The sequence below is a fragment of the Grampus griseus genome (assembly GCF_964374135.1).
Source record: "Grampus griseus genome assembly, chromosome: 10".
Classification (NCBI taxonomy): domain Eukaryota; kingdom Metazoa; phylum Chordata; class Mammalia; order Artiodactyla; family Delphinidae; genus Grampus; species Grampus griseus.
In genome coordinates, this window is record NC_139004.1 from 89,765,627 (window position 1) to 89,793,340 (window position 27,714).

The 27,714-nt window shown below is 35.5% G+C and overlaps 1 protein-coding gene across 4 annotated transcripts in view; it reads left to right on the forward strand.

Moving 5' to 3' along the window:
- The window catches only part of CNTN6 (contactin 6), a gene marked incomplete at both ends in the record, with an annotated part of 231,904 nt that overhangs the window by 127,745 nt on the left and 76,445 nt on the right, over nucleotides 1-27,714 (forward strand). For 2 of the 4 annotated variants that reach the window (XM_082664010.1, XM_082664012.1), the window contains one exon: nucleotides 10,764-10,967. The exons of 1 other annotated variant lie outside the window; for it this stretch is intronic. In XM_082664010.1, the coding sequence (XP_082520136.1) occupies nucleotides 10,764-10,967 (204 nt within the window). Of the gene's footprint in view, nucleotides 1-10,763; nucleotides 10,968-13,230; nucleotides 13,334-27,714 lie in introns of all 4 variants that reach the window. One more of the 4 variants, XM_082664009.1, reaches the window with a different exon arrangement.

The window sequence follows — 27,714 nt, forward strand, 5'->3', positions numbered from 1 at the left end:
AGGAGAAACGTACCCACAGTGGAAAAGAAAAGCAACCTAGGCAATAATGCCAGAACACAAAACTGGCACATTCTGCTGTACCCCTTAGAAATGTGAGATTTGGAAACAAAACAGTAACCATTCCCTATACTCTGAGGAGAGAAGTGTATTTTCTTCCTTAATCCTACTTCCTAACTAGAGATAAGCTCCATGAATATGACTGAATCCATGCTGGCAGAAGCAGACTCATCCCTCCTTTCCATCCTCCTAAAAAATATATAACTCTAAAATATTTCAGAGAAATGTAAGTTGTACTGAAGATTTGGTGGAAAGAACACATCGGACTGAAACATTTCATTTCCCATTAGACCTCACTTCTTCTCCTAACCTCTATTGGTCGTCCATGACTTCCCTTATCTTGATACAATATCTAACAGTTCCTTCCATTATCTATTATAGTTCTTATCCTTAATTTGTATAACTGTCTCAGAAAAATACAATTCTCCTACTTAGCTTCTTGGTGCTTGGCAGAACTAAAATTTGGAGAGTCAGCTAAATAAAACCCTTTTCTTTCCTCCACTATGTCTCTGGAGGGTTCTAAGGTCATTCCTCTAAACACAGGTTCATGTGAGGGAAAGAACCAATAGAATATTTATTTTACTAATTCATGTGGGGGAGGGGTCACAGCCTTGAGGTGGACTTTGAACTGTTATTCAGAGAGGTCCTTGCACCTTGAGTTCTCACTCACCTCAAGAGTGAGCTTTTGTTAAGAGCCTCAGTCACTTGTAACAATGATTTTGCATAAGTCATCTGCAAAAGGACTAAAAGCAGAGTTTCCTCTAAATTTTTGAAATGAACGTAAAACGCTTGAAGCCAAAGCTATTGGATGAATATGAAAATAAGCAGTCAATAGATCTTCATGAGTACAGTGAATGAGCCTGGCCTCACGTGAAATTTTGTTTAAAAATGACTGTAGAAATTATACATGTTGTCTAAAACAATTAAAATCACCTTCACTGTGAAATAATAGTTCCACCATATTGAAAGTAAAGCACATTCTTTCCCTTTATTGTCTGAATATAAAACTCAATCCTGGGCTCATAAATATCGTAGGTTTAAAATTTGTTTTAGAGGAAATGTTCCATTCTCTCCTCAGATACAACTTTTAGGTTTGTAGAACAATTGAATTTATGCCAGTACTTTGGAGAATCTATGTCTGTAGTAGAAAGATAGCACTATTGTTTGAGCCCAGCATTTGTATTTGAGTCAATAAAAATGTTGACAATTCAACTTAAATTGACAATCGTTCCCAGCAAGACTCAAAATTGTGTTAGAGAATAAAGAGGATAACTATTGAGAAAACGTGCTAAACTTTCATATCTCCTTCTTCCCAATTAGTTTGTTGTTTTTTTTTCCTGTTTCTGGAGTAAATTACACTGGTGTTGTCTTAGTGGGTAGGCCAAATTGGCAGTGACAATATTACTTTTGAATGTTGCTTGAATGTGTAAAATATTTAGGCAGATAGGCCCAACAGCTGCTCGTTAGCATAATAATAATAATAGTGATGATAACCATCATTATTGACCTTCTATTATATATTCGCTCAGCAAATATTTATTGTGTACTTACTAAGTGCCACTCATTTTACTGAGTTTTAGGGATATGGTGGAGAACAAAGCAACAAAGTCCTTCACTCCATGAATCTTAACCGTAAACAAATATAATAAAAAATATAAGTATGGCAGATGGTGATAAAAGCTAGGGAGAAAAATAAAGGGGATATGGAATGATGGGTGTGGCTGTTGTCTACTCAGAGGTCAAAGAAGCCTTCATTGACATTTGCGAAGAGAACTAAAGGAGTGAGTGAGACACTGAGAAAAGGCAGTTTGGGGAGTAGGAGCAGCATGTGCAACGGACCTGTGGTAGGACTGTGTCTGGCATGTTGGAAGAACAGTAGTGAGGCCCGTGTGGATGACGAAGGGTGAGCAAACAGGAGAGTGGATGAGGGTGGAAGCACTACTTTCAAGATATTTTACAGCCTTTGGAGTTTCCTGTGAGTGAGATTAGAACGCATTGCATGATAGTGAGCAGAAGAAAGACATGCTTTCTCTTTCAGTTTTAATAGTTTTTTCTGGAGAACAGACCATCAAGGGGTAACAATATAAGCAGTTAAAAGGTGATTACAGTGATTCAGGTTAGAGTTAATGGTGGCTTAAACCAGGATGATAGCAGTGGACAGGTGGATAAGTTGCCATATTCAGGATATATTTAGAGGGTATAGCTGAAATAACTTCCTGAAAGATTAAATGTAGATTGTAAGAAAAAGAGGGGAGTAAAAGATAACTCCAAGGTCTTTAGGCAGAGCAGCTGGAAGAATGCCGTTCCACGTACAGGGATGAGGGCAATAAAGGGGGAGCAGGTTTTGGGATGGGGGAAATCAGGAATTTATTATAATACACGTTAATTTTCAAATATCTAACTTCAGAGCGAAAATTTCAAGTACACAGCTGAATTGATGTATCTAGGAAGAAAGGTTTGAAGAACCAAATTTGGAAGTTATCATATGTAAATAGTATTTAACACCATATGATTGGAAAGATAATGAGTGCCGACTATACACTGGGCGTTCAGCTCAGCATCTGGCATACCTCGACTCAGGTAACACTTTCAAGAAAAATTTCAAGAAAAATTTCTCCAATTTACAAATTGAGTAACTGTGTTAAAGAGGTTACTGTTAACTTGGCCAAGATCATGTCTCTGGAGTTCAAGGGATCCTATCTAAATACCACTGTATCTATTCTACTGCTTAATTTTGCCAGGCATAACCTGGCCACAGCAGACACTTAATAATTACTGCATAAAGTATACAGAGATAGCAAGTGTTCTGAACTCTATTGGAGAATATGTAAACACCATCCAGAGAGGTGGATTGATTTTCCTAAAATTAGTGTAGAGTATGAGAACCAGAAAGATTATGGCTCTCCCACTGCATGTAGGACCAAAAATCCAGTTTATTCTAGGTCCCTTGCTGCACACCCCCTCTCTCCACATTCAGAATCTCATTTATTCCCAGGAAGAATGTTTTCCTTACTTTTCAGCACATTGAACGGAACTCATGTTACAGCCTGTTACCATCTGAATAGCCCAGGGTTTTTCAATATCAGTACTACTGACAATTTAGGATGAGATAATTCTGTGTTATAGGGTTTGTCCTGTGCATTGTTAACATGTTTAGCAGCACCTTTGGCCTGTACCCACTTGATGCCAGCAGCACCCCCCTCTCCCAATTTTGAGTATGAAAAATGGCTCTAGACATTGACAAATATCCCCAGGTGGGCAAAATCACCCTTGGTTGAGAAGCACTCGTTTAGCCCATCTCTTACATTCACTCTATTAAGCTCACCCTTGAGGATGGAAATTGAAGAGGAAAGAGGAAGTCTAATCCTTGTGTATTATTCCCCATGACTTGCCCAGGCTTCCTTAGAATTGGAGGATTCCCTGAAGTTTATTCAGAAGCTGGCTAGGTTTTAATTCCTTCTTCAGAAAGGATTTGCCAGTACAGATGCTGTCCTAGAATTCACTGGAACCTAGGAATCATAGGAACTCTGAGGGCCTTTACTTAGTGATTGTCTGTAGGCCACAAAGGCAGCGATCTCCGTGATTCCAAACAGGACGTGCTGTAGATCAAAAGGTATTGAATAAAATCTAGGTGGTCAACAAGTAATTATGGAACAAATGCGGGCTCAAATAGGAGTGGTTATAAAGGTGTTGGGGCAGTTTTCTGGCTTGCATCATAAACTTGCTCAGCACCAATATCAGTGACCTCAACCCAGAATAGGAATTATTCTTCTTGGATTAGGTCTTTACCACTGAGCTGGCATAACCACCTAAGAGCCAGTCACATTTTACCCTGTAGCACTACACAATGTTTGCTGTAAATTATACGCATACTGGAATATTCCAAAAAAGGATTTAGCCACTAAATCTGAGCACTCTGCTTCAAATTCTGTTTTCTACTCATTTATTTTCTGCCTCAAGAAACATGCTACCAATTTTGAGATCCTTTCTACAGGGCCAACAGAAGTTCTCAGTGTCAGTGTTTATTTTTACTGGTCTCTTTCACATGAGATGCTTCCCCTCTAATAAAAATTACATCCCATATAATGGGTATACTTGCATATAACTTTTGTGTTTGTATTTTACATATCACAGTACAAGATATAGGGCTGTAAAAGATGTTATAACATATTCATGCTCTGGGGAAAACAGGATTTGTTGTATGCTTGACAGAGCAGCAGATAGTCTTTAATTGCTTACTGCAGATCTTCCATTTCTAATAATAATTGTAGAGGATGGTGTCAATGTGAAACTACAGACAATGGTTCAGGGAGGACCTGTTATCATTCAGTTCTAGTGTTCCTGCTGAATCATCATAGGGAGACTACATCACAATCATCAATAACAGATAAATGCCATAGATGGTGGAGAAAATATTTAAAAATTCAATGGTTTCAACTTAAGTGGCTCATGAATTATACATTTAATTAAGAAAAGCCAAATGGGAAGGATTTTAAGCTTCTAATTTGCAAGGTATTTTTCTTCTTTCCCCATTAAAAAAATATACAAATTAAGCATGGCAGTGGCTGATAATGGAACAAAATAGATAAAAGCCCCCACTGCAGGCTGGCTGCTTGGATGAACTGGAAGAGTCAGCCTAAGGGGAGAAGGGAGCAGGGCAGGATGAAAAATAACAGTGACAGGAAGGGCTTGCAGCTTTACATCTTCACCAGTTCACAGAGGGGCACAAAAGACACCTGGATTCTAGTCTCAGAGCTACTGCAATCTTCCTTTCTGCTTATTCGCCTGTAAAATGAGGAGGTTGGGCTGGAAGAAATCTCAGGTCCCTCCCATCCCAGACATTCCATGAATCTATGAACTGATGTACATCCTTTTCTCCAGCCTCCTACACACCACCCAAAGGCAAATATACAAGGTGACCACTGTTCTATCAAATCCTTCCTAGTGTGATCACGCAGAGGACACTGAGATTTACCATTAATAGCAGTTATTTTCAAAGCAGACTTTGCCCAGTGTCAGCACCCCGTGGGAATTTGTTAGCAATGCAAATTCTCTGGCTCCACCCCAGACATACTGAATGAGAAACTCAGAGAGTGGAGCCCAGCAGCTGGCATTTTACCAAGTCCTCCAGGTGATTCTGATGCTCACAGAAGTTTTAAAATCTCTTCTCTAGAGAGGACTTTTTGGAGAGAAGGATTACTTATTACAGGTTTTGCAAATGTGTTCTATTCCCTGCTAATAGTAGCTATAAGTACACTGGAGTAATTTAGAATAGCGGGTTAATCATTTATTCTACAACATTCTGAGGAAACTGAATCCAGGACAGGCAGTACTGATATGGGAGGGAATGCGTGGTGAGGAACAATTGTCCTAGATGTGAGTAGGTTCAGGTATGCAGGGAGCTGGGGTTTTGGAAGTCTGAAGGCAAGGAAGAATAGCCAGGAAGAGCATACTGACATAGAAAAAGAGGATCAGTTGTAGATAAACAGAAAAGAAGAAAGGTGGTATTAGGGAACGAACAAAGGGTTTGACATTAGAAGGATGTAGGTTCAAGTTCTGCCCCTTTCTACATGTTAACAGTATGATTTTGGGAAATTACTTTTATACCCCTAGCTCCAGTACCCTCCCCTATATATATGACAGGCATATTAGCAATAGCCAATTAGCCTCACAAAACAAACTGTGGGAATGATGAAACAGGTATGAAATAAAAGTGCTTCTTAGCTTTTTAAAAAAAATTATTCCTTAGGTAATCCTCCTTATTTCTGAACCACATTCTTTGAGCAGCTTCTAAATATTCCACAATTGAAGAAGGATACACCACATGTAGGAACAGATCGAAAAGTTTTAGCAGCCAAGGTAAAAATGAATTCAGCAAGGGAGAGATGAAAATTACAGTCTCTGGCCCCAAGATTACAGGGTAAAGAATACAAAGATTTCTTGGACACTAGCGGCAATCTGTAATTTCTGCAAAGTGAAAGGGGTTACCTTGGATTTCGGAGAGCTAGAGCTTATTTTTCTCCCCACAGAGGTATTGATGAAAGATCCCTAAGCTGAACACAGCCCTGGGAATTTGCTTAAGATTTGTCTTTATTCCATAGAAGGTTCGAAAGATGAGGAGTCACTGACAACAGGGAAATCTGAATTACATTTTTTCCTCCTCTTTATACCGAAGAAAATTTTGCTATCTAGATGGCTCTCCAGTTTCAAACAAAACCCTTTGAGCATCTCTTTGGTAAAGACAAAGCAACAGGCTCAGAAGTGAGACAGCAAAGGACATCAGTAAAGAAACTCAGAAGCAAGAGACCATATGAAATGATAGAAGACTCCAGTAGGGACTTGAAAAAGAAAACAAAGATTCAATACCCGGAAACAGGACAAGAACGTCAAAGTATATTTTAAAAAATAAAAAGCGACTTGTATTTATGCATAGTTTTTCTAAAAGCATAGAGTATTAGAAAAGTCGAAGCAATGTTGAGGGTGGAGTAGACCATTCATAGAAACACAGGTTTAAACTCCCATCCACTGCAAAAATTAATCTTTTTTGCAATACCTCAAGCAATGCTCATCCATTCTCTGCTTGGTCACCTCTCATGATAGAAAACTTGTTATCTCATGTATCTTCTGCTGGTATAGCTCTAAAGTTTGGACTGGTCTTCACTGTATCTTAATATAGTCAAACAGCATTCTGTAACCTTCAACAGCCACAAGTTCTACTTTTGCCTTCTGGATATCAATGGAGAGGGCTTCATTTCGCCCTTTATGAACACGACAGCAATTCGACCTATGAAGGCAGTTCAATTATTCTTCCCATTTTCCCCCTCAAGGGTCAATTATCACTTTCTTTGGTGTCCTAACTTCTGGCCTTTGCTATGTTTTGCTTCTCTCTCTCTTGATATACTTGAGATTTTTAATTCCCTCTCAATAGCGGGTGCTCTGAACATAATATTACAGTTCAACCACGAGACATTTGTAGGGTGTTGAAAACAGATTCCATGGTATTTTACTCAGATATTAATAAATCAAATCGCTAGGAGGAGGATTAGCTATCTGTACGTTAACAAGCTTCCTAATGTGCTCTGAATAAAACATAATACTCCAGTCTTAACGGTTCAGAGTAAGAATAAAAAATATTATCCATCATATTTTTTATAAGTCATAAAAACTTATAAGTTGTAAAAACACTGCTTCATTCTAGTGTTTAGCTTTCCTGATACTATTTTCATCCCGTTGCTTCTTTTTCCCATTTACACAAATATTACATAGTAATTAAAAACTCGAATATGGCAAAACACATTATGCAGAGAGTGAAAACCTATGGTATTCCTTCTCCTTACCCTGAGAAAACCACTATATACATTCTTAGGTTTCTTAATTTAATAATTTATGTGAACACACACATACATACATATACACACAAGTTCTCACACACAGATACATAACTCTTAATGGGATCATACTAAACATCTTGATTTACAAGATGCTTTTCATATAATGATGCGTCTTGAATTTTTTTCTTCCTGAACACCACTTTTATAGGTTTAATGCCACTTTGTGCATTTGCACATTTCATACTTTAGTGACATTTTTGTTGCTGTTCTTCCCCTGTGTCATATATTTCCCTTATATCTTCTTCACTCCTGAGAATGATATCAGAGTTCTGGCTGTATAGATGAATTTATTTTTGTTGAAATCATTTATGAATTGTTGTCAGAATTTAATATACTATTATATAGAATATATATAATTTAACATATAGTAGATGATTTGATTTGATTTAGTTCCTCCTCACTATTAGTCTGTTTTCTTGTTACACCCACTCTTTTCTTCTTTCTCCTTCCTATCCTCCTTTCTTATATTCTTTTAATAATCTGGTTCCCTAAGTGTATTGTTAACGCTTTACGTCTTTTTTTCTTGGTGAAAGGGATGATAAAGATGGCAAAATTCCCATATTCCCAATTTCTCAAAAGTTTTTCTATATGGATCACGTTTAAGGTCAGAATAGCTGTCAATCTGTATTGTTTCCTCATCCTTTAGACAATTTTAAATCAGTACGACTAGTGAAGAATGTTTCAGGTGGTCTGCTTCTATCTGGAAAAGACTGCTAGATCACACCAGAAATAATTAGCCTTTTTTTTTGGTCTCTACCATGCCTTGCTTCTGCACCAGTTTTAATATAAGTGCAGATAACAGATATGACCTGCAACTTCTGTCTGGACAAGAGGCCCCTAGTTGCTTCAGGTGCTCTCCTATGAGCTGTGATTTCTAAGCGTGTGATGTCCAAATTCATCTACAGGTGAAGATATTTTAACCATAACTAGTATATCCCCCTTTTCACCCCCAGCACCTATACCTTCCACTTATTGGGGGGAGGGGTCATTTTTGAACCATTTATATTCTTCCACTTTCCTAGACATAAGTTCAGTTCTACCTAGTTTCCACAATACGTATACTTTTTAACCTTCATATAGTACCACACTTATAAAACCTTAATCCATGAGAATATTTTCCTTTGCTCAAAGATATCTGGCTAAAATAAAAAATGACAACATGTATTTTTTGCAAAAATTTAGAACAACTCTAACTTTCATATATTGCTGATGGAGATATCAACCGATACAACTTTGGAAAGTTCTTCTGTAGTTTTTTATAAAGTAAAACATGCATCTATCCTATGGCTCACTCCTAAGAACTTAATGAAGAAAAATGAAAAGTCCACAGATAGTTTTAGAAAAGAACGTTTATTTCAACCTAATATACAATGGTTCCGAGATGGAAATAATTCATATGTTTTTCAAGAAGAAAGCAGCCAAACACATTTTGGTATATTCATAGAATGGAATCCCACTCAGCAATAAAAAGGAAAGAAGTACTGGTAGTCACAACTACATAGGGGAACCTTAAAATATGTTCAAGAAACCAGACACAAAACAGTATATTGGGAGTTTGGGATTGACATGTACACACTGCTATATTTAAAATTGATAACCAACAAGGACCTACTGTATAGCACAGGGAGCTCTGCTCAATACTCTGTAATAACCTAAATGAGAAAAGAATTTGAAAAGAATAGCTACATGTATATGCATAACTGAATCACTTTGCTGCACACCTGAAACTAACACGACATTGTTAATCAACTATACTCCAATATAAAATAAAAATTGAAAAAAAAAAGTACATTCTCTTTGATTACATTTTTATGAAATTCCAATACTGGCAGAAATAATCTATGATGATAGAAATCAGGTAGTTGTTACAATGGTAGAGATTGACCAGAAGGGACATAAGAAAATTTCTGAAGAGATGGAAATGTTCCATATTTTATTTGGGGTTGGTGGTTTCCTAGGGTTTAGATTGTTAAAACTAATTGGACTGAACACTTAGGATCTGTGGATTTTATAGTATGTTCATTATATCAATTATATATGTCTCTATATATTTATATTCATATTTATATATAAGATTTCCAGAGATAGATTGATTGATGTTCAGCAAAACTGATATGTTCTTTTTCATCTTCAAGCTTTTATTCTCTGAGCAATGTCTGGCTGCTCATCTGCTGCTTGGATAGCTCCCAATCATCCTTCTGGTTTGAACATGGAAATTTTTTTTAGAAGATATTTTTAACGTGCACCATTTTTTTTAACATCTTTATTGGAGTATAATTGCTGTACAATGGTGTGTTAGTTTCTGCTGTATAACAAAGTGAATCAGCTATACATATACATTTATCCCCATATCCCCTCCCTCTTGCGTCTCCCTCCCGCCCTCCCTATCCCACCCCTCTAGGTGGACACTGAGCTGATCTCCTTGTGCCATTCATCGACAGATGAATGGACCATTTTTAAAGTCTATATTGAACCTGTTACAACATTGCTTCTGCTTTTATGTTTTGGTCCTTTGACCGCAAGGCATGTGGGATCTTAGCTTCCTGACCAGGGATCGAACCCGTACCCTCTGCATTGGAAGGCAATGTCCTAACCACTGGACCGCCAGGGAAGTCCCTAACATGGAATTCTTTTCAGAAGAATTTTCTGACCACAGATCATTCTAGCGTCCTTCTATGGGCTCCCTACAATGCTTCTGTCAAAGCACATATCATCCCACATTGACATTATCCACACTAGTTGTAACTAGTTTAACTGGTTAAGCTTTATACGGCATAGGTTTTACTTTGCTGTATTCTAAGTCCGAAAATTGTCACAAAATAGGTGTTCAGAAATTATGTGATGATTGAATGATGGAATGAATGAATTCCAAGATCAGTGGTAGAGTCCTTGAACTTACACCCTGAAGTTAAATTTTTAGCAAGTACACCTAAACATGATTAATGCGGGCATCCTTCTGACTGCAAATTGAGAAACACTGCTTCAACACAAGCATTGCTGGAGAAATTCAGTGTGTATTTTGAGTCCTTAGTATTTTATATCTTATAGCTTTTCTTAATAAGTTCATTCACTTATTCCCTTGACATCTTATAACCACATCCTTAATTACAGAAAGCTAGTGATGGATAGGGAGACTATATCATCCAAATTGGGATATATTTAACTATAAGGGAATATGACAATTACAGCAGGACAACAGGCATAAACTGGACAAACAGGGGTAAAATTGTACTCTACTTATGGAGAAGTAGGGCACAGAACTTTCAGGTTAGAATGAATACAGTAAGGATAATACTTATTTTTTCTGTTTTCTAGGTTTATCTTATGCGTGGACTTTCAATGATAACCCCTTATATGTCCAAGAGGACAACAGGCGGTTTGTCTCACAAGAGACAGGAAACCTGTACATTGCCAAAGTGGAGCCATCAGATGTTGGCAACTACACTTGCTACATAACAAACAAAGAAGCCCAGCGAAGTGTTCAAGGACCACCCACTCCATTAGTGCAGCGTACTGATGGTAAGATGATGAGTTATCTTAGGGATATACTTTATCTGTGGATCTTGAAGCCTGGGGAGATCTGTAGAGCTTTCTGCTTCCCTCTGGTTTAGTGGAGCCATATCATCTATGAGGTGAGGTTTAATTCACAATATGATGAAAATCACAAAAAATAATAGAAAACTATATAATTTATGCACATAGCACAGTATAGATGATTCTGGGTATACTGTGCCATTTCTTCTCTGGCATTGGAACAGATCATCTTTTCTTTGCTTAAGAAGTATTTTGTTTAAAAAAACAATGTTTGTTTGGGAGAGTAGGCAGGTGTGTAGACATGTGTGGGTGCTGCCAAACTTATTGATTGAATTAATATATTTTCAATGGACATATGACATAGCTTCTCTTTAATGTCTCCTTCTTTTCCGTATTTGTATCTTTTGTTCACCCCTTATTTTCCTGGTTGGCAAGGCAGGTAAACGATTCAGATCCAAGGAAAGTAAAACAAGTCAACATTAATTATGAGCATTCCAAAGAAAAATGAAACACAAGATTCATACTAATTATATTCCTCCAAGGAACATAATTCAGATTGGTCTTTGATGAGTTTTGTAGTTTAGTCAAGCTGGTACAAGATTTAGAGAGTTAGAAAACCTAAGGAAGTCACTGAAGTAGAAAAATCCTCTAGTTGATTCTTTAATTACATATTCACAGTGGGAAATGTAAAGATGGAAAATCTGTTGATGCATTTTGTGATCAGATTCTGGACTTGAAGTGTAACACTGCATAGAGTTTTTCTCCTCTCTAAGGAGCTTAAGAAAAGCAGGAATACAATGTTAATGATGGCTAAAGAATCATGGAACTAGCTCCTTAGAGGGAGTACTTATGACAGAGCTTTTATAATCACTAACCATTCAAATATATTTTCACGGTCTTAATTCAGAATTCAGCAACGACTAGATTTATTCATAAGTCCAATTTCTCCCCTTCAGTGAGTACTCTCTTCATGATTGCAAGAGCTCATGAGCCACTAATATGCATAGAAACACTACCATATTTTCCTTTCTTCCCCCATCTACCCTTAGTTTCCTCTTTATCTCTTCTTAATTCCTTCATTCTTCCATCTCCTCTATTCTTTTCAACACATTTATGGTAAAAAAATGACCAGAAGCATCATACATAATAAAAAAAAAAACTCTTCTAAAAGTAGTCACTCAAGAAATATCAGATGTCAAAGAAATAGAAAACATAAAGTTTACCAGTTTAGTTGAATGAAGTAATACTCTTGACCTCCTCAACCAGAGCCTCTTTGAATGTTTGGAATGATTAAGGTCTTAAAAATGAGGTATTTTCATTTTATATGTATTTTGTAAATTTCACTTTTTTGTGCACTTGTACTGGCCACCAATACATCATTTATGTTAGGAATGTATTATTCTGGTGTTTGGTATATAAATAAAAATAAAAGAAATTCAACATTTTTAAAGATGTTTTAAAGAAATTTAAACATTTTAAACAACAGTTTGTTGTTGATTAAATTAATCAAGTTAATGAGGATAGCCTGGAGATACATTTCTACTTTTTCCAACTCTTCTGGTAGCTAGCATATTTACAATACCTTAGACTATTGTCTTAGTCTTATCTTAGCCCATATCCATAATTCCTTTTGAAAATTTTTAAATTATTAAAATAAATTTTTATAAGGGTACAGTAAACTCATTTAGTGGCAAAACCTTAATAAACTGACATAAGAATATTTATGTCTTTATTTATCCCAACTACTTACTTCAAAGGTTTTGCTGCAAAAGTACTGATATTTTGGATTGAGGTGCTGTATCAGATCTATTACACAGTGTTAGCTAAAAACTTCTTTATTCCTAAGCAGATCTGACCCATGAGTTCTGTGAATGGGTGAAAGATCCAAGAAATCTCTAGAGAAGAAACTTGCTCGATAACTCAGAAGCATTTTAAAGCTGGGCATATTCAGTTCTTAATTGGAAATACTAATTCTTTTTAAGATGCTGTTGTGGAATATAGGGAAATTTGGAATGCCTCTATTCTGATACTTTGATATACCTTAAATATTTATTTTTTAGGGGAGAGAGGAACAAACTAATTCCTTAAATAGCATCATGAGGTTTCCTTGCCCTCTGTCACTCATTATAGTATAGAAAAATATTGTTAATTGAACAACAGAATAATCAGATTTTGGTAAATAAAGCATTTGCTTCATAGGAAACTTCTATTCTCTAGAAATGCTGCTAGCTCTTTTGGTATTTAACAGGTGTGATGGGGGAATATGAACCAAAGATTGAAGTGCATTTTCCTGAAACTATTCAAGCTGCAAAGGATTCATCTATAAAACTGGAATGCTTTGCCCTTGGAAAGTAAGGTTTTGTTTTGTTTTGTTTTGTTTCCTGGTTGTTTTAATTAAAACAAATGAGTATTTTGGTATTCAAATGCTGCTCTAAGGTAAATTAGCAAATAGACTTTAAATGCTGGGCAAAAGTGGAACTTTCTGATTGGACTTTAAATAAGCATGCCTAATACTCTGAAAGTGATTGGGGCGGCAATTTCCCCAAATAAGCCGATATTTACTTGAGTTTGAGCACAATGAAACCCGTTTAGGCAGCACACTGCAAAGGAATAAGTGAGCTTGTATAAGACGGTGAGCAGGTCACTAAACTTTCGACGTATCCTTCACTCCATCTCATCCTACATCCAGAAATATATTGCCTGGAGTGTCTCCTTGCTTAATTAATCAGCGACTCTTGTAAATGAAAAACCTGCACTGCTAGTGTCCAAAATAAGACTAATTAAAAACCATTGTTCATAGTGGATAATTAGAATTGAGCCAAACTGTCCTGGCAGTGGAGGCATTTTATTTTACTCAGATAAGTGTTTATCAGCAGTAGGTTTGGAAAGCTTTGAAGCCAGCCAAATATCTGCTTTTGTGCATGGAATATTGAGAACATTTCTTTGCTTTTTGGCAATATTCAAATTTTATTTTTATGCCCATAAACACCAGAATGAAGTAACGAAGTGATAGATAGATCAGATTTGCCATTTTAAAACACTGATGTACATATGAATTATCTGGGGGCACAGTTAAGTTGAAATTCTGTAGATCTGGGGTGATGTCTGATTGCTCCATATCTAACAGGCTCCGAGGTAATAGTGATTCTTCTTGTCTACAGAACATACTTTGAAGAGTAAAGGACTTGACTCTCACTACCACATTTCAGGGCTTACTTATAAATCCAGAGTCTATTTGTAATGTGGGCCTCACATTCAGAAACAGTGACTTACATTCCAAACTATGGAAAACATCCTTAAAAGTCTTCATCTTGTTATTAAGTAAATATACTGAGTAATCCAAATAATGCTGGTTACTACATCTTTTAGGTTCCTTTCTATATATGAAATCTTGTAGCTCTTTAAATTTCTCAGGTTATCCATTTTTCATATATTTAAGAGACCATATTTAATTTTTATACAATACTGGTCCCACAGTATTGTCCAATAAATAATTGACTGATTAAATGATTCTTTAAAAAGTGACAAATTGAGGCTTTGTCCATTTTTGTTTGCCTGCCTTTTAAGACATGATGAACTTTCACCATTTTCAAGCTTTCTCAGAAAATAAAGTATACAAAAAACACAAAATGTCAGCAAAATACTTTGACAATTAGTTGATTAATTTAAAAAGAAAACCAATGAAAGACAGTATCTGAAAATAATATTAATAGTTTATTCTATCATGTTTGGCATCAGGAAATATGGATTCCTGTAACTTAAAAAATACTCATATAATAAATAACTGAAAAGGATTGAGGCTGGTTCTCAAGAATCTCATATAAATAAATTTCATTTGTTAATCATTTATAACTAAGAATTTATATGACATACATAATCCTCATAATTATGCAGGGTACATAATATTTTTATTATATATGAGTAAAATGAGGCTCAGATTGTACAAGTAACCTGTTCAATTTTATGCTTCTGATAAGAAAGAGAGGGCGATTCAGATTTAGTCCCACCTGATTTGAAGTTCTGAACTTAGAAACTTTGGAGTAAATGGTTAAGATAACTGCTCTCCAAGTCAAAGGAGGCAGATTGAATTCCCAATTTTCTCAAGAGTTGTCTGACCATCAGCAAACATGCTGCTTAAGCTTTATGAATTCCCAGATTCTCACCCAAAAAATGTTATAATGATACCTGTCTCCTGTGTTTGTTTTGAAGATGAGAGTGGATAATACATGTAAAAACATGGCAAGTCCGATGTGTATGTACAAAAAAAACCCCTGAATGGTAAAGTATACATTCATTGTTAAGTTTATACCTAAAGGAACTACTGCACATGAAATAAAATTAAGGAAGAATGGGAAAATGATGAGAATTACTTAATTGCACCTCATAGAAAATTGTCAAGGAAATAATTGATTTAATGGAGTATGCTTAAAAACACTTTACCTGCCAAAATTAATGTTGAAATTATATTTATTAAATTATTAATATGGAATTGAAATGCCTAGGGGTTAAAATGGAAAGTCCAAAGCATCCACAGGGTCAAAGAGATAGTGTTAAAATGTCATGTATAAGAAACATATATTCTGTGTAACTGAAGTGCAGATCTAGTTCTCATTTCTTCAAATGAACAGAATGTGTATGAAAATGCTTTGCATACTTTGGAAAATATTATACAAATTTTAGCTACTAACAAAAAGACTTTTTATATATGCTCGCCAATAGTTTTCAGAAAACAAGTTGCACTATAGTTGAAACATTGCAAACATACTGAAGAAGCTTGCTAGTCCATTAAAAAATTTGACATTTACCAAATACTTTACTGACTTTTTAAAATTTGCAACATTAACAAACATAAAAACAATGCACTCCCTAGACAATTAATTACATAACAATTAATTAATAACAATCTGAAAAGAACAAAATCAAACCACTTTTTAAATTATAAATCTCTATTTGCAGATTTATTGCCAAGCATTTTACAAACTATTGAATGATAATTATAATCATGTTCTCTGACAGCTCTTTATAAAAATATTGCTGTTCAGCACTTGATTTTGTTTTTGTTTTTTTCCAAATGTTGGGACTGCTTTGTATAAATCCTTTTAAATCTACTTGTTCACTTTCTGAGGTACTGCACTTCTCTGTAATAAGTTCGATAAACCCCAAACTGAAACAAGCTAATTGGTTCAGTGAAGAATAGAATCAAAGTTCTTTTTCTTATTAACAATGTTTCTAAACACTTTTGCTAACTACTGACTACTATTTATGCTATAAACTACACATTCATGAAACTAAGGTTTAAATATTTTAGTTAATAAGAGAAAGGAGGGAAAGTAGGAAGGGAGGGAGTAAGGAAATCAGTAGGTGGATAGGTGAATAGGAAAGAGGAACAAAAAAAGAAAAAATAACACAGGTCAATGCCACATCTTATTTAGTTTTTTATTTTTAGGACCTACGACAGTTCCTGAAATACTGACTAGTTTTCATTAAATATTTGTGGAAATACATTCTAAGTAATTAGGAAATAATTCCCTTTATCCCTGGGAACATTCTTTCTCTTGAATGGGTAGATTATTTTGGAATTTATCTTGCTTGTTGTTCTCTGAGCTTCCTGGGTCTACCGTTTGGTGGCTGTCGTTAATTTTGGAAGATTTCCAGTCATTGTTATTTCAAATATTTATTCTGTTCATTTCCCTCTTTGTTCTCCTTCTGGTATTCACATTAGACATCTGTTGCACCGTTTGTAATTGCCCCCAGTTCTTGGATATTCCATTCTTTTGCTGCTGTTGTTTGTTTGTTTGTTTGTTTTTCTCTTCATATTTTAGTTTGGGAAGTTTCTATTGATATTTCTTCTAGTTTACTTACTCTTTCCTTCATCACATTCAGCCCACTGGTGAGCCTATCAAAGACATTCTCATTTGTATTAGTGTTTTTATGTCTATAATTTTTTTTTTGAATTTTAGAATTTTATTTATTTTTTTATACAGCAGGTTCTTATTAGTTATCCATTTTATACATATTAGTGTATATATGTCAATCCCAATCTCCCAATTAATCACACCACCATCCCCCAGACCCTTTCTTAGAATCTCCTTTTTTTCTGCTACATTAATCATCTGTTCGTGCATGTTGTCTGCTTTTTCCATTAGAGCCCTTAACATATTAATCTTAGAAATTTCAAATTCCCAGTCTGATACTTTAAAAATATTTGCCATATTTGAGTCTGGTTCCAATGCTTGCTTTGTCTCTGCATTTGTACTTGTCAATGGGCCTTTTATATATTTTTTGTTGTTGCTGAAACCTAGATATGATGTAACAGGTAAAAAGAAGTGATTTTACACTAGATTTTGGTGTAAATTTTTATGTTTATTTGGCACAGAGTTAGGCTGTGTTTACTGTTTGCTGTAGTTGTGGTGTCAGAGGCTAAAATTTCCTCCATTGTTTTTGTTTTTCCTCTTGTCTTTGGGTTTCCCTAGAGACTCTTTCTTAATTAAAGACTGAAGTTTGCAGTTTCTTTACTTGTAACCCCCAGCTATCACTCAGGAGCCCTATTGATGGTATGAATGTCCTTGTTAGCTAATTCTATAATCTCTGTAATTTACGAATCTGTTTCTGTTGACTGTTTTTTCTTCTTATCATGATTCCTATTTTTTATGCTTTTTAGTTTATCTAGTAATTTAGATTGAATTAGAGACATGATAAATGTTGGGTTATTGAATGCTGTATTGTGGTATATTTATTTCAAGTATTGGATTTTATTGATAGAAGTTAAGTTATGATGAATCTCATCTTTCTATAGCTTATTATTAAGCTTCCTTGGGTAGATATAGAGTAGATGTTAGTCTAAGGCCTGTTTACTTCTAAGATGCATCTCCCAATTGAATGCTCTAAATGTTTGCTAAGTCTCTCTTCTCGGGCTTGGTGGAACTCTAACATCTTCTAGCCCTGTTTGAGCTCTAAAATTTGTTCTTTGCCCAGTCTCATGTGACACTCTTACGTAGATTTTTGGAGCACTTTCTTTTTCTAGTCTCATCCTCTCTGATAGTTTGCTTTGCAATCCCAGCCACTTTAGTCACCTGTGTCTACTCAACTCGGGGATGCAGTCTTGTCCTATTTATTTTTGCTTCCTGATTCCGTGTTCTGGAAAGTGCCTACAGGTCGAAAATCAGGGATTCCAATGGTTTACTTCATACATTTCCCCTCCTTTAGGGATCACAGTTTTGTGCTACCCATTGTTACATCTCTGGAATCAGGTTTGTTTCCCACTATATTTGTCCAGTTTTCTAATTGTTCCCAGCAGGGTAAATACAGTTCCAGTTAATCCCACATCTCTAAAACCCAGGTATTTTTTAAGGCTAATTGTGAAGGTAAATAAGGTGAAGTTTAGAGAAATGAAATGACTTGATAAACATAAGTTGTAAATCTGGGATTCAAATCTAAATATCACTGATTCTGACTTCAAAACTCATGCTCATAGCTGTTTGATATTTACATCAAATTATCCTTTTAATACACGAATTAATTCCCCATGTGCAGATGTAGTTAGCCCTCAGTTCTGTAAGTGTTTTCCTTAAAAAAGGCTTGAAACATTTCAGCAAAATGGTAAAAAGATGTTATTTGGGGAATGAAATTATGGATGTATTTCCCATTTAGATTCTCTGTAATTACTAATAATTCAGCAAAAAAGTAAGTTCAATTTTATACATTAATTTTTTTTTAATGATTCAAAGATAACCTTTTCAAAATTCAAGTTGCTTTTGAATGAGAAGAAAAAAGTGTTTCTAAAAGTCAATCAGGGCCATTGTGGAGCATACAACCCACTGGTTTGTATGCAATGATGGTACTATCTACCATTTATAAAAATCTGGGGTAGGTGATTAGGGAGAGCACAGAAAACATGCCAATCAACCTAGGAGTCTGCTGCAATCATGCAGGCAGGGAGTATAGAGTGAGGTCTATAGAAGGCTGGCTAGAGTGTTTACTCATAGACCTTAACCATCTCAAACCACCACAGGCTAATGTGAGTATAGAATAATTAAGACAAAACTTCAGATACCTGCTTGAACTTTAATTACTATGACTTTGGGGACATGCAACTCACTTTCTATGTTGGAGTTTCAGAGCTGACATGATCACAGCTTTCAACTCTCACTTTTGTCTCATTTGTTTAACATGGCAGACTCTTAATTATCTAAGCTGCAAATTAATTGTATTGTGAAACACCCAAGAAACTCCTTGGATAGGTGCTATGCAAATGTAATATGATTGACTTATAAATCTGTGTGTCTCTTCTCAAGAAAATATAGGCCTTTGCTCTTAGTAAAGAAGTTAAACTGATATCCCTCATAACTCTCCTACCACTCTTGTAAACAACCAAACATATTTACTTTTCTTTTCTTTTTTGTGTGTGAATCTTAATTTAGTGACTTTGCTGTCAATGCTCTGGAATGTAAATGAAATTAGTCGCTGCATTAAATGTTCCTATGTGTTCTGGAGCCTTCACACAGAGGACTATATACATGTATATCTTTTTTTTTTTTTTTGATACGCGGGCCTCTCACTGTTGTGGCGTCTCCCGTTGCGGAGCACAGGCTCCGGACGCGCAGGCTCAGCGGCCATGGCTCACGGGCCCAGCCGCTCCGCGGCATGTGGGATCTTCCCGGACCGGGGCACGAACCCGTGTCCCCTGCATCGGCAGGTGGACTCTCAACCACTGCACCACCAGGAAAGCCCTTTATATATGTATATCTTATTTATTTTTTTCTAATTTATGAAGAAAAAGATATTCAGCTTGACTATTAATGTCAAGCAATAAATCTGAAGTCTCACCAAGATGTTTTGATCTATTCCAGAACTTTCAGATGACAGAGCAGCTATTTGATTTTGCTTCTCTTTTTACACATATGGACATCATTGCAGATCATACCACAGAAAGGTTGCTCAAGACACTCAAGATGACAGTAGTATTTTAAAATCAAACTAGGTACATTCAAAATTTTCAGACTTTTAACACTTGGTTTAAAAAAAAAGTCAGAGAGATATCTTAAAATTGTCCCATTTGAATGTCTAATAAGCAGTTTAGCTTTTTTATTTTCCTCATTGAGTTGAATGGATAGAGGGCAGACTATTTTCCTAACATAGCTTGTCCCGTTTGCCCCACAATGTATACTGAAGCCTACTCATTAGGTTCTCACTAACTGCTTTGCTTTTTTATCATGATCTTATATTGCTTGGCATAAAATAGTATGGTAAAGTCCATGCAAATCTGAGAACTGACAAATGTTCAAGCCAATCTTTGAAAAATTGAAAGATAGTAACCCCTCAACAAAAACACAGTCACACACACACTCACCCTGGGGCTGAAAGATTTATCAGCAGATTTACTAACATTTCAAGGCAACATTGTGTTCTGGAAAGAGTATAGACTTTGAATTCAAAGAGATCAGGGTTTAAATTCTCAAATTCCCTGTCAATAGCTGGGCCGCTATGATCAGTTTTCTTATCTGTAAAACAAAGGTAAAAACTAGATAGATAGATGGATAGATAGATGACAGAGAGAATAGGATTGATGTAAGGACTGGAAATACTATTAAACTTTCCTACCAGAGTCCTGGCTTATAATAGGCAATCAATAAATTATAACAATTTTATTAATTGTGGTCATTGTCAGTGCTGCTTTGGCTGAGGAGGTAAAAAGGAATACACAGGAGGGACAGAAGGGGATTCTGCATTCTATTTCTGTGCTAACACAATCCTCAAGGACTTGCTCAGAACAATGGATTTACCATTTCTAAATAATGTGTTTAATCTTTATAAGGATTATTGACATTCCCTCATTTATTCATTTGGCAAATTAAGCTCCAGTATCTATTAACTTAGCAAATATGCATTAAATACCTCATTCAATAATTAATTTCTTTATTCCTTCATTTAGTCAAAAGGAATTCTCCTGGCAGCAGATGCTAGGCTAGGCCCTGGGGAAATAAAGATGATATAAAGGCCCCAGGGAGTTTGCAGGCTACTGAAAATAGGATTGGTGTAACAATATGCGATCACACATTTTTCCTGGGATCTGCTCTTTCCTTACAAACTTTCAATGAAGGAAGATTCAAGGATAGTCACTCTGGGAGCTTTCCGGATTATCTTTTCCCCAGGTTACTCCTTGTTAAATTGAGACTGGAGACTGTCACTCTCAATTCACTTGGTAGAACTAATGTTAGACTGTTATTGAAGGGGTCCTTTGTATCTCTTAGAAATAGAAGATTCTTGCTTCCTTTTCTCCCATCTCATCAATACTTCTTTTTTTTTTCAAAATTAATACTTTTGAAATAACAGTTTTAGAACAGAAAAATTGAGCAGATGGTATAGTGAGATCCCATATAATGCCACACACAGTTTCCCCTATTATTAACATCTTACACTAAGATGGTACCTTTGTTACAATTAATGAACCAACATGAATACATTTTAATTAACTGAAGTCCATAATTTACTCAAATTTCTTTGTTGTTTTTTTTTTTTACCTGATGTCCTTTTTTTTATTCCAAGATTCCATCCAATATACCACATTGAGTTTTCTTGTCTCCCTAGGCTCTTCTTGGCTGTAACAGTGACTCAGACTTTTCTTGTTTTTGATGACCCTGACAGTTTTGAGGAGTGGTGGTCAGTTTTATTGTAGGATGGCCCTCTATTAGAATTTGTCTACTATTTTTCTTATAATTAGTCTGAGATTATGGGTCTTGGGTAAGAAGACTACAAAGGTAAGGTGCCATTTTCGCACATCATATTAAGGTTACTCTCTATCACAATGATCTATGGCTACTGATGCTGCCCTTCATCACCTGGTGGAAGCAGTTTTGTCAGGATTCTCCACCATAAACGTACTCATTTTTCTCTCTTTACATTTGAGTCTTTGGAAGGAGGTTAATATGTGCTGTTCACACCTAATGAGTAGGGAGTCATGCTACACCTCCTCTAATCTATGTAATTTATTTGGAATTCTTCCTCATTGGAGATTTTTCACTTCTCCCTCATTTATTAATTTATCCAATCCTTTATTTATATCAGTATTGATTAGTAGATATTTATTTCATACTTTCAGTCATAATCCAATATTGCTTTATTTTGCTGCTCAAATTGTTTCAGCATATTCTTCTGTAAAATGCTTTAATTTTTTTTTTAAATGTACATATGAATGTATCTCTGGGTCATTAAACAGTTTTCTGTACCCTCAATTGTAATGACAGTAGGGTATTCAGATGTATGTTTTCAACCAGTCTCCTACTGGTGGACATTTAGTTTCCTTTCGTTTTGTTTTCATTTTTTATTGTCATGAATAATGATGTAATGCATATTCTTATGGCTATATTTTGCCCATCTCCATGTGAACTTCCTCAGTATATTTTTTAAAAATTAGAATTTTTGGGTAACAGGAATATAAAAGCTAAGGTTTCTGATACATGTTGCCAAATTCTCCTGAAGAACCACTGCAGAGGATCCACTTTCAAAGACCAGGACCCTAGGTTACAAGTTGGGCCTCTTTTGATCTTACACACATGCTGAATTCAATGGCAAACATTCCTTTCATTCTTTTTCTATTTCAAAAAACAAAATTGGATTTTTACACTGCTGTTTCCAAAACTAAATTAATTTAAAGGTTCTAAAAATCATCCAAGAAGAATATATATACTTCTGCAAGTGACTGTTCATCCTTTCCATTCCAGTCTATCACCACTTTTCTCAGGAGACCTACAGTTCTTACTTTTTAAGTAACTGGCAATTGCAGGAGAGAAAGATTTCAAATCCAAGTTGGAACTGAGCTGAAGGAAAAGAAGTTACTTCCTTTTCTCCAGCTGACCTTGGAACCCATCTCTAGAACCTTTATTGGAATTTGGAGGCATCTCAATACGTTAAAAAAAAAAAAAAAAACTCTATGATTTCATCTTCTGGCCCTTGGACAAAAGGAACTCTACCCACTAATTATAAAACATGTTAACTCATTAGGTGAAGAATATATTTCTAAGCACACATTATACAGACTAAAAAGGTGATTCTCATGTTGTAGCTGGTTAGCTCATGCGGGAGCAGAAAAACATGGTGGTTTAGAGCTCATTATGGAAAGACAGACTTTAGCTCAAAACTTTTCTTTGAAAACTTACTGTGTGATATTGGGCATGTTACTCAACCTATTCTAGTCCCAATCTCCTCATCTACAAAATGTTAATAGCAATAGTACTGTGTCTCATGGTATTATTATATGGTTTCAATGAAGCACTTAGCACAGCGCCTGGCATATAATGTGTTCAATAAACGTTAGATCTATTAATAATAGAATGATTAAATATAATAAACCATATACAATGTCTCCTTTATACGAAAGTTTATGATTATGAGCAGAGCTAAGGTCAAGCCCTATAATTCTTAAGGAGTTAAAATTCTGAACATAATTCTGAAGGAACATGTGCCTCGAGAACCTACCTCAACCAAATTATCATTTTCTCTGCTGTAGTGCCACATAGCACTCATATGATTGGTGAAGTATTTATTTAGGGTTAATATTATGTATTAATAAAACATTATGGAGAAGCTGTCAATTAACTGCTAAGTGCAGTATCATTTTCGGCTCTACCACACCTTGAATTATGGGCTCCAGTTTTATGTTTCATATGCAAATTATTACTCACATTGTGGAGTAGAAAATAGCAATAAAGTCTTAGGGACTCTTTGGATGATAGAACCTTCCTGTCCCTATGTGATGATCATGGTAATAAGGCGACTTAGTAAGCTTTATTATTGGTTCAAACTTTATATTTCAGAATGTATTCTCATAGTCTATCCTCATTTTATCCTTTCAAGAAGACTTTTACGTACCCATTGTTACCTCTAGTTATAAAGAGAAAGCTGAGGCTCAGAGATGTTAGGTAATTTGCACTCATAGATGTTAGGTAATTTGCACTCATTTACACAAAACTCACCTGTGTCCTTTCACTCTACATGTAAGTACTATTCTGCTACCACTGCTCTTACATCCAAACCGTCTGTGGCTTTTCAATTGGCTGCAACAACTGTAGTGTCAAGTGTCAAATACCAGATAAATACATGCACATGATAACATTTTTCCCCCAAGGGAAACCTGGTATACACACTGACCAGTAGAACAGGATCATGACTATGTTTAGATCACTCAGAAAAAAAAAAGAAAAAAAAAAAGATTTTCCTTTTTCCATAACAGTAAGATTGCTTTTCTACAGAACTCATGAATTTATCCATATTGTATCCCCATAGGACAATCTTATATTCCAAGCTCTTTGTATGAATATTTCAAGTTGAGGAAATGAAAGCAGCTAGCTGAAGTCTGAAAATTTAACAAAGGCACTCCTTGCTGGTTTTGTTATTCTGCTTCCCTCTCTTTGATTAAAAATGGCCACTGACGGGATTTTCTGAAATGAGGTTCAAGTTAAGAATAATCCCAAATATAAGCATCTTAGGAAACAGGTTCTCTGTACCAGTTTCTAGTTAAAAACTTGGTATGGCCTGGATTTAAGCTGTGGATAATGAGATTTAAGAAATCCAGGGAAGAAATATAAGCTTTCTCAAATAGCACTAGTAATGAAAATTCTATTTATGGCTAAAAGTATAGAACTGAAGCACAGTTCGTACAAGAGTGTGAATAGCTTTAATTTAACTTCCAGTTCAGGCTGAACTAGGCCAGAGGGTTAACAAATGTATTCTCTGTCTCCAGATAAAATTAATGGGATGCTCACTCTGTAAAAGCATAATGACAAGAGAGTAAGGAATGAAAGTCCTTATTTATGGCAATGCTTATTTAAGAAGCACAATACCAGAGGGAGGGGCAAGAAAGAAAGAAAGAGAGAGAGAGAGAAAAAGGAAGGAAGGAAGGAAGGAAGGAAGGAAGGAAGGAAGGAAGGAGGAGGGAGGGAGGGAGGGAGGGAGGAAGGAAGAAAGGAGGAGGGAGGGAGGAAGGAAGGAAGGGAGAAAGGATGGAGAGAAAGAAAGAGACAAAAAGAGGGAAAGAGAAAGCAGGAGGGAGGGAAGGAGGAAGAAAGAAACTTTGTTTTTATGATCTAGTAGTATTTTAGAACTGTGAGGACTCACATTTCAGGAAAATATAGAAACAAAATAAGAAAAGGCTTTTGCAAAGTTTTTTGAAATACACGGTTCATGAATGCCTCATCTATGGTCTGAGGAAACTCTGGATGAGAGAGTTGCTTCAAATTGATTTTCTTTATTGAGATTTGTGTCCAAGTTGAATTTTGACACCATATTTGTGAACATTAAAAAAAAAAAAGAAGTGGGGAGGAACTGGGACTGAAAGGGAAATGTTGCCAGAAATGGCTGATACCTGTAGTTAGGATGATGATGGCACCATGTATTTTAACTTAACCTTTAAACGACAGAGTTTCAAGGGATTTAATAATAATCTCCATTCTGAAGACCCTTCAAAGATCTCCCTAGCTGCATGGCATTCTTCATATATTAATATATTAACTTTGCCCTTTAAATAGATCACTTATTTTAAATTAAAATGAACTACCAGAGAATATTACATCACTAATATCATCATCGTGGACAAACTAGGTAGATCCTAAATAGAATGCTAAAGCCACAGAAGGAGAAGGAGTCTACTAGTGCTAATAACTGAATGGGTGGCAACTCAGAGAATTGGAAGGTGGATCACAGTAAATTAGCCTGTACTGGGACTCTAAGTGGTAGAGAATTGGCAGGTCATAATTTAGCAGAAATTACCTGTCTAAACATGAGTACCATTCCAAAAAGGTAATTAGGATTGTTAACAACTTCCAGCTGAGTATTTAACTCGACATATGGACACCATCTATCACAATCCTGGTATACAGTAAGCACTCAATTAATGGTTATTAATATTCATAAATAAACGTTCAGCTTTCTTACAACGCATTTTTTTTCTCTTTGGAGAATGTTGTCTAATTCTTTACCTCTCTACCGTAATGGCCCTAGATGATAAGCCAGGCTGAAAAAAAAAAAGTATTTTACAGCAAAGCACGTTATATCTCACCTGAGAGATCCCTGCTCTCATGAGGAGGAAATGAACATTACCGCTATGATCAGAGGCATTATCTCCTTACCAGCCAGTGTATTAAACAGGAAGAAGCAGGAAATTTACTTCTAGAGACATATGTGCATGCTTGTATACCCATTTCGTTCACAGTATGGAGATTTGATTTTAGTTTATGTATGATTCATAAATCAATTTATGTCAAATGCCTAGTCATATGGAGTTCTTAAAGGAGAAAACAGATAAATATAAGCTAGGAATCTGGCTTTTGAAATGATAACAGTAACATAATAATCTTAAATTATTTTTAACTTGTCATTAACACAAAAAATATAGTTTAAAGTGTTCTAGACAGTGTGTTAAACACATGAAATGTATTATATCATTTAATCTTCACTCTAATCCTGTGACTTACATACTAGTGTTAAGCCCTATCCTATAAATGAGAATATTTATGTTATAAATGTGCAATAACGTATAGCTGGTAAGTGTAAAAACTGCACTCTGCTCTGTACTGTATAAATAGTATTCTATTATAATAGCTTTTTATTAATATTAGCACTAGTATTAGTATTATCATTTATACAGAATGTTATCTCTTGGAAAAATTAACTTGCATTTAAAACTAAAGCTCATTACTAAAATAATTTCATCTTTTGTTGATTTTAGTTCTTTCTACCCACTGTCCATTTGGCATGTCTTCAGAAAAGAGAGACGGTGTGAAATCTAAAGCAATTCATTTAGTGTCTTCATAAAAAGTGCCCAGACTAAATGGGAATTTTTCATTAAAATGCACATGTTTTACATGTATTCTCCATGATCCTATGTCTCACATTACCAGTGGTAATCAAGAGGCTCATGACATTCATATTTTGTACTGACATAACAAATCTGAAAACAAAATCTCAACGTTTAATTAGTAACTGTGAAATCATATAAAACTGCTTGATTTTTCTCCCATTAGAAATTTTGTTAACATGAAATATAGCCACAAAATGCACTTGATAAGACTTTTGATTAAAAAGTTTAAATGTCTGAGTGACTACTTTTTGATAGTTTAGTTGCTCTGAGAATTCTAAAATATCTAGAGTATAAAATATGATATCCTGAAGGAATCTACCATATCATACAATTTGATCACACAGATAGAAAATAACATAGCTAGGATTTGAACCCAGGCATTCAGACACTATTTGTAAAGTCTTTTTTTGGACGAAAGCAGCAGGAAAATTACTCAAAAAGGCATTACAAAAAGAGACTGTATTGACTAATGGAAATGTTCAAGGAGTTTTTTTTTAAAATTTTTTTGTGCATCAAGCATGACTTAATCGAGACATGTAAAGAATTCCAAGTTTCCTTCTTTTGTGTCAACTTTGACTTTCAAAGACACTTTCTCCATGTGGTGGAAAAGTGCTGCCTAGAAGCTCCAAGCTATATCCCACTGTCTGAGGAAACCCTAGGAACAAAAGATCCTCTCTTTAATAACTCCTCCAAAAGCAGTCCCAGAACTGAGTCTAGTTGTCTCTGATTGGGTTGTCTTAGTTTCCAGAGTTGACCAACTATGGTGGCCACGGTACACTAGCTTCTAATGGCAAGACCTGAATCTTGTGCTCAGTCCTGCAGCCAGAGGTATAGTCCTCCCAATTCAAATCAGATGGACTAAAGACAGTAAGCACTGGG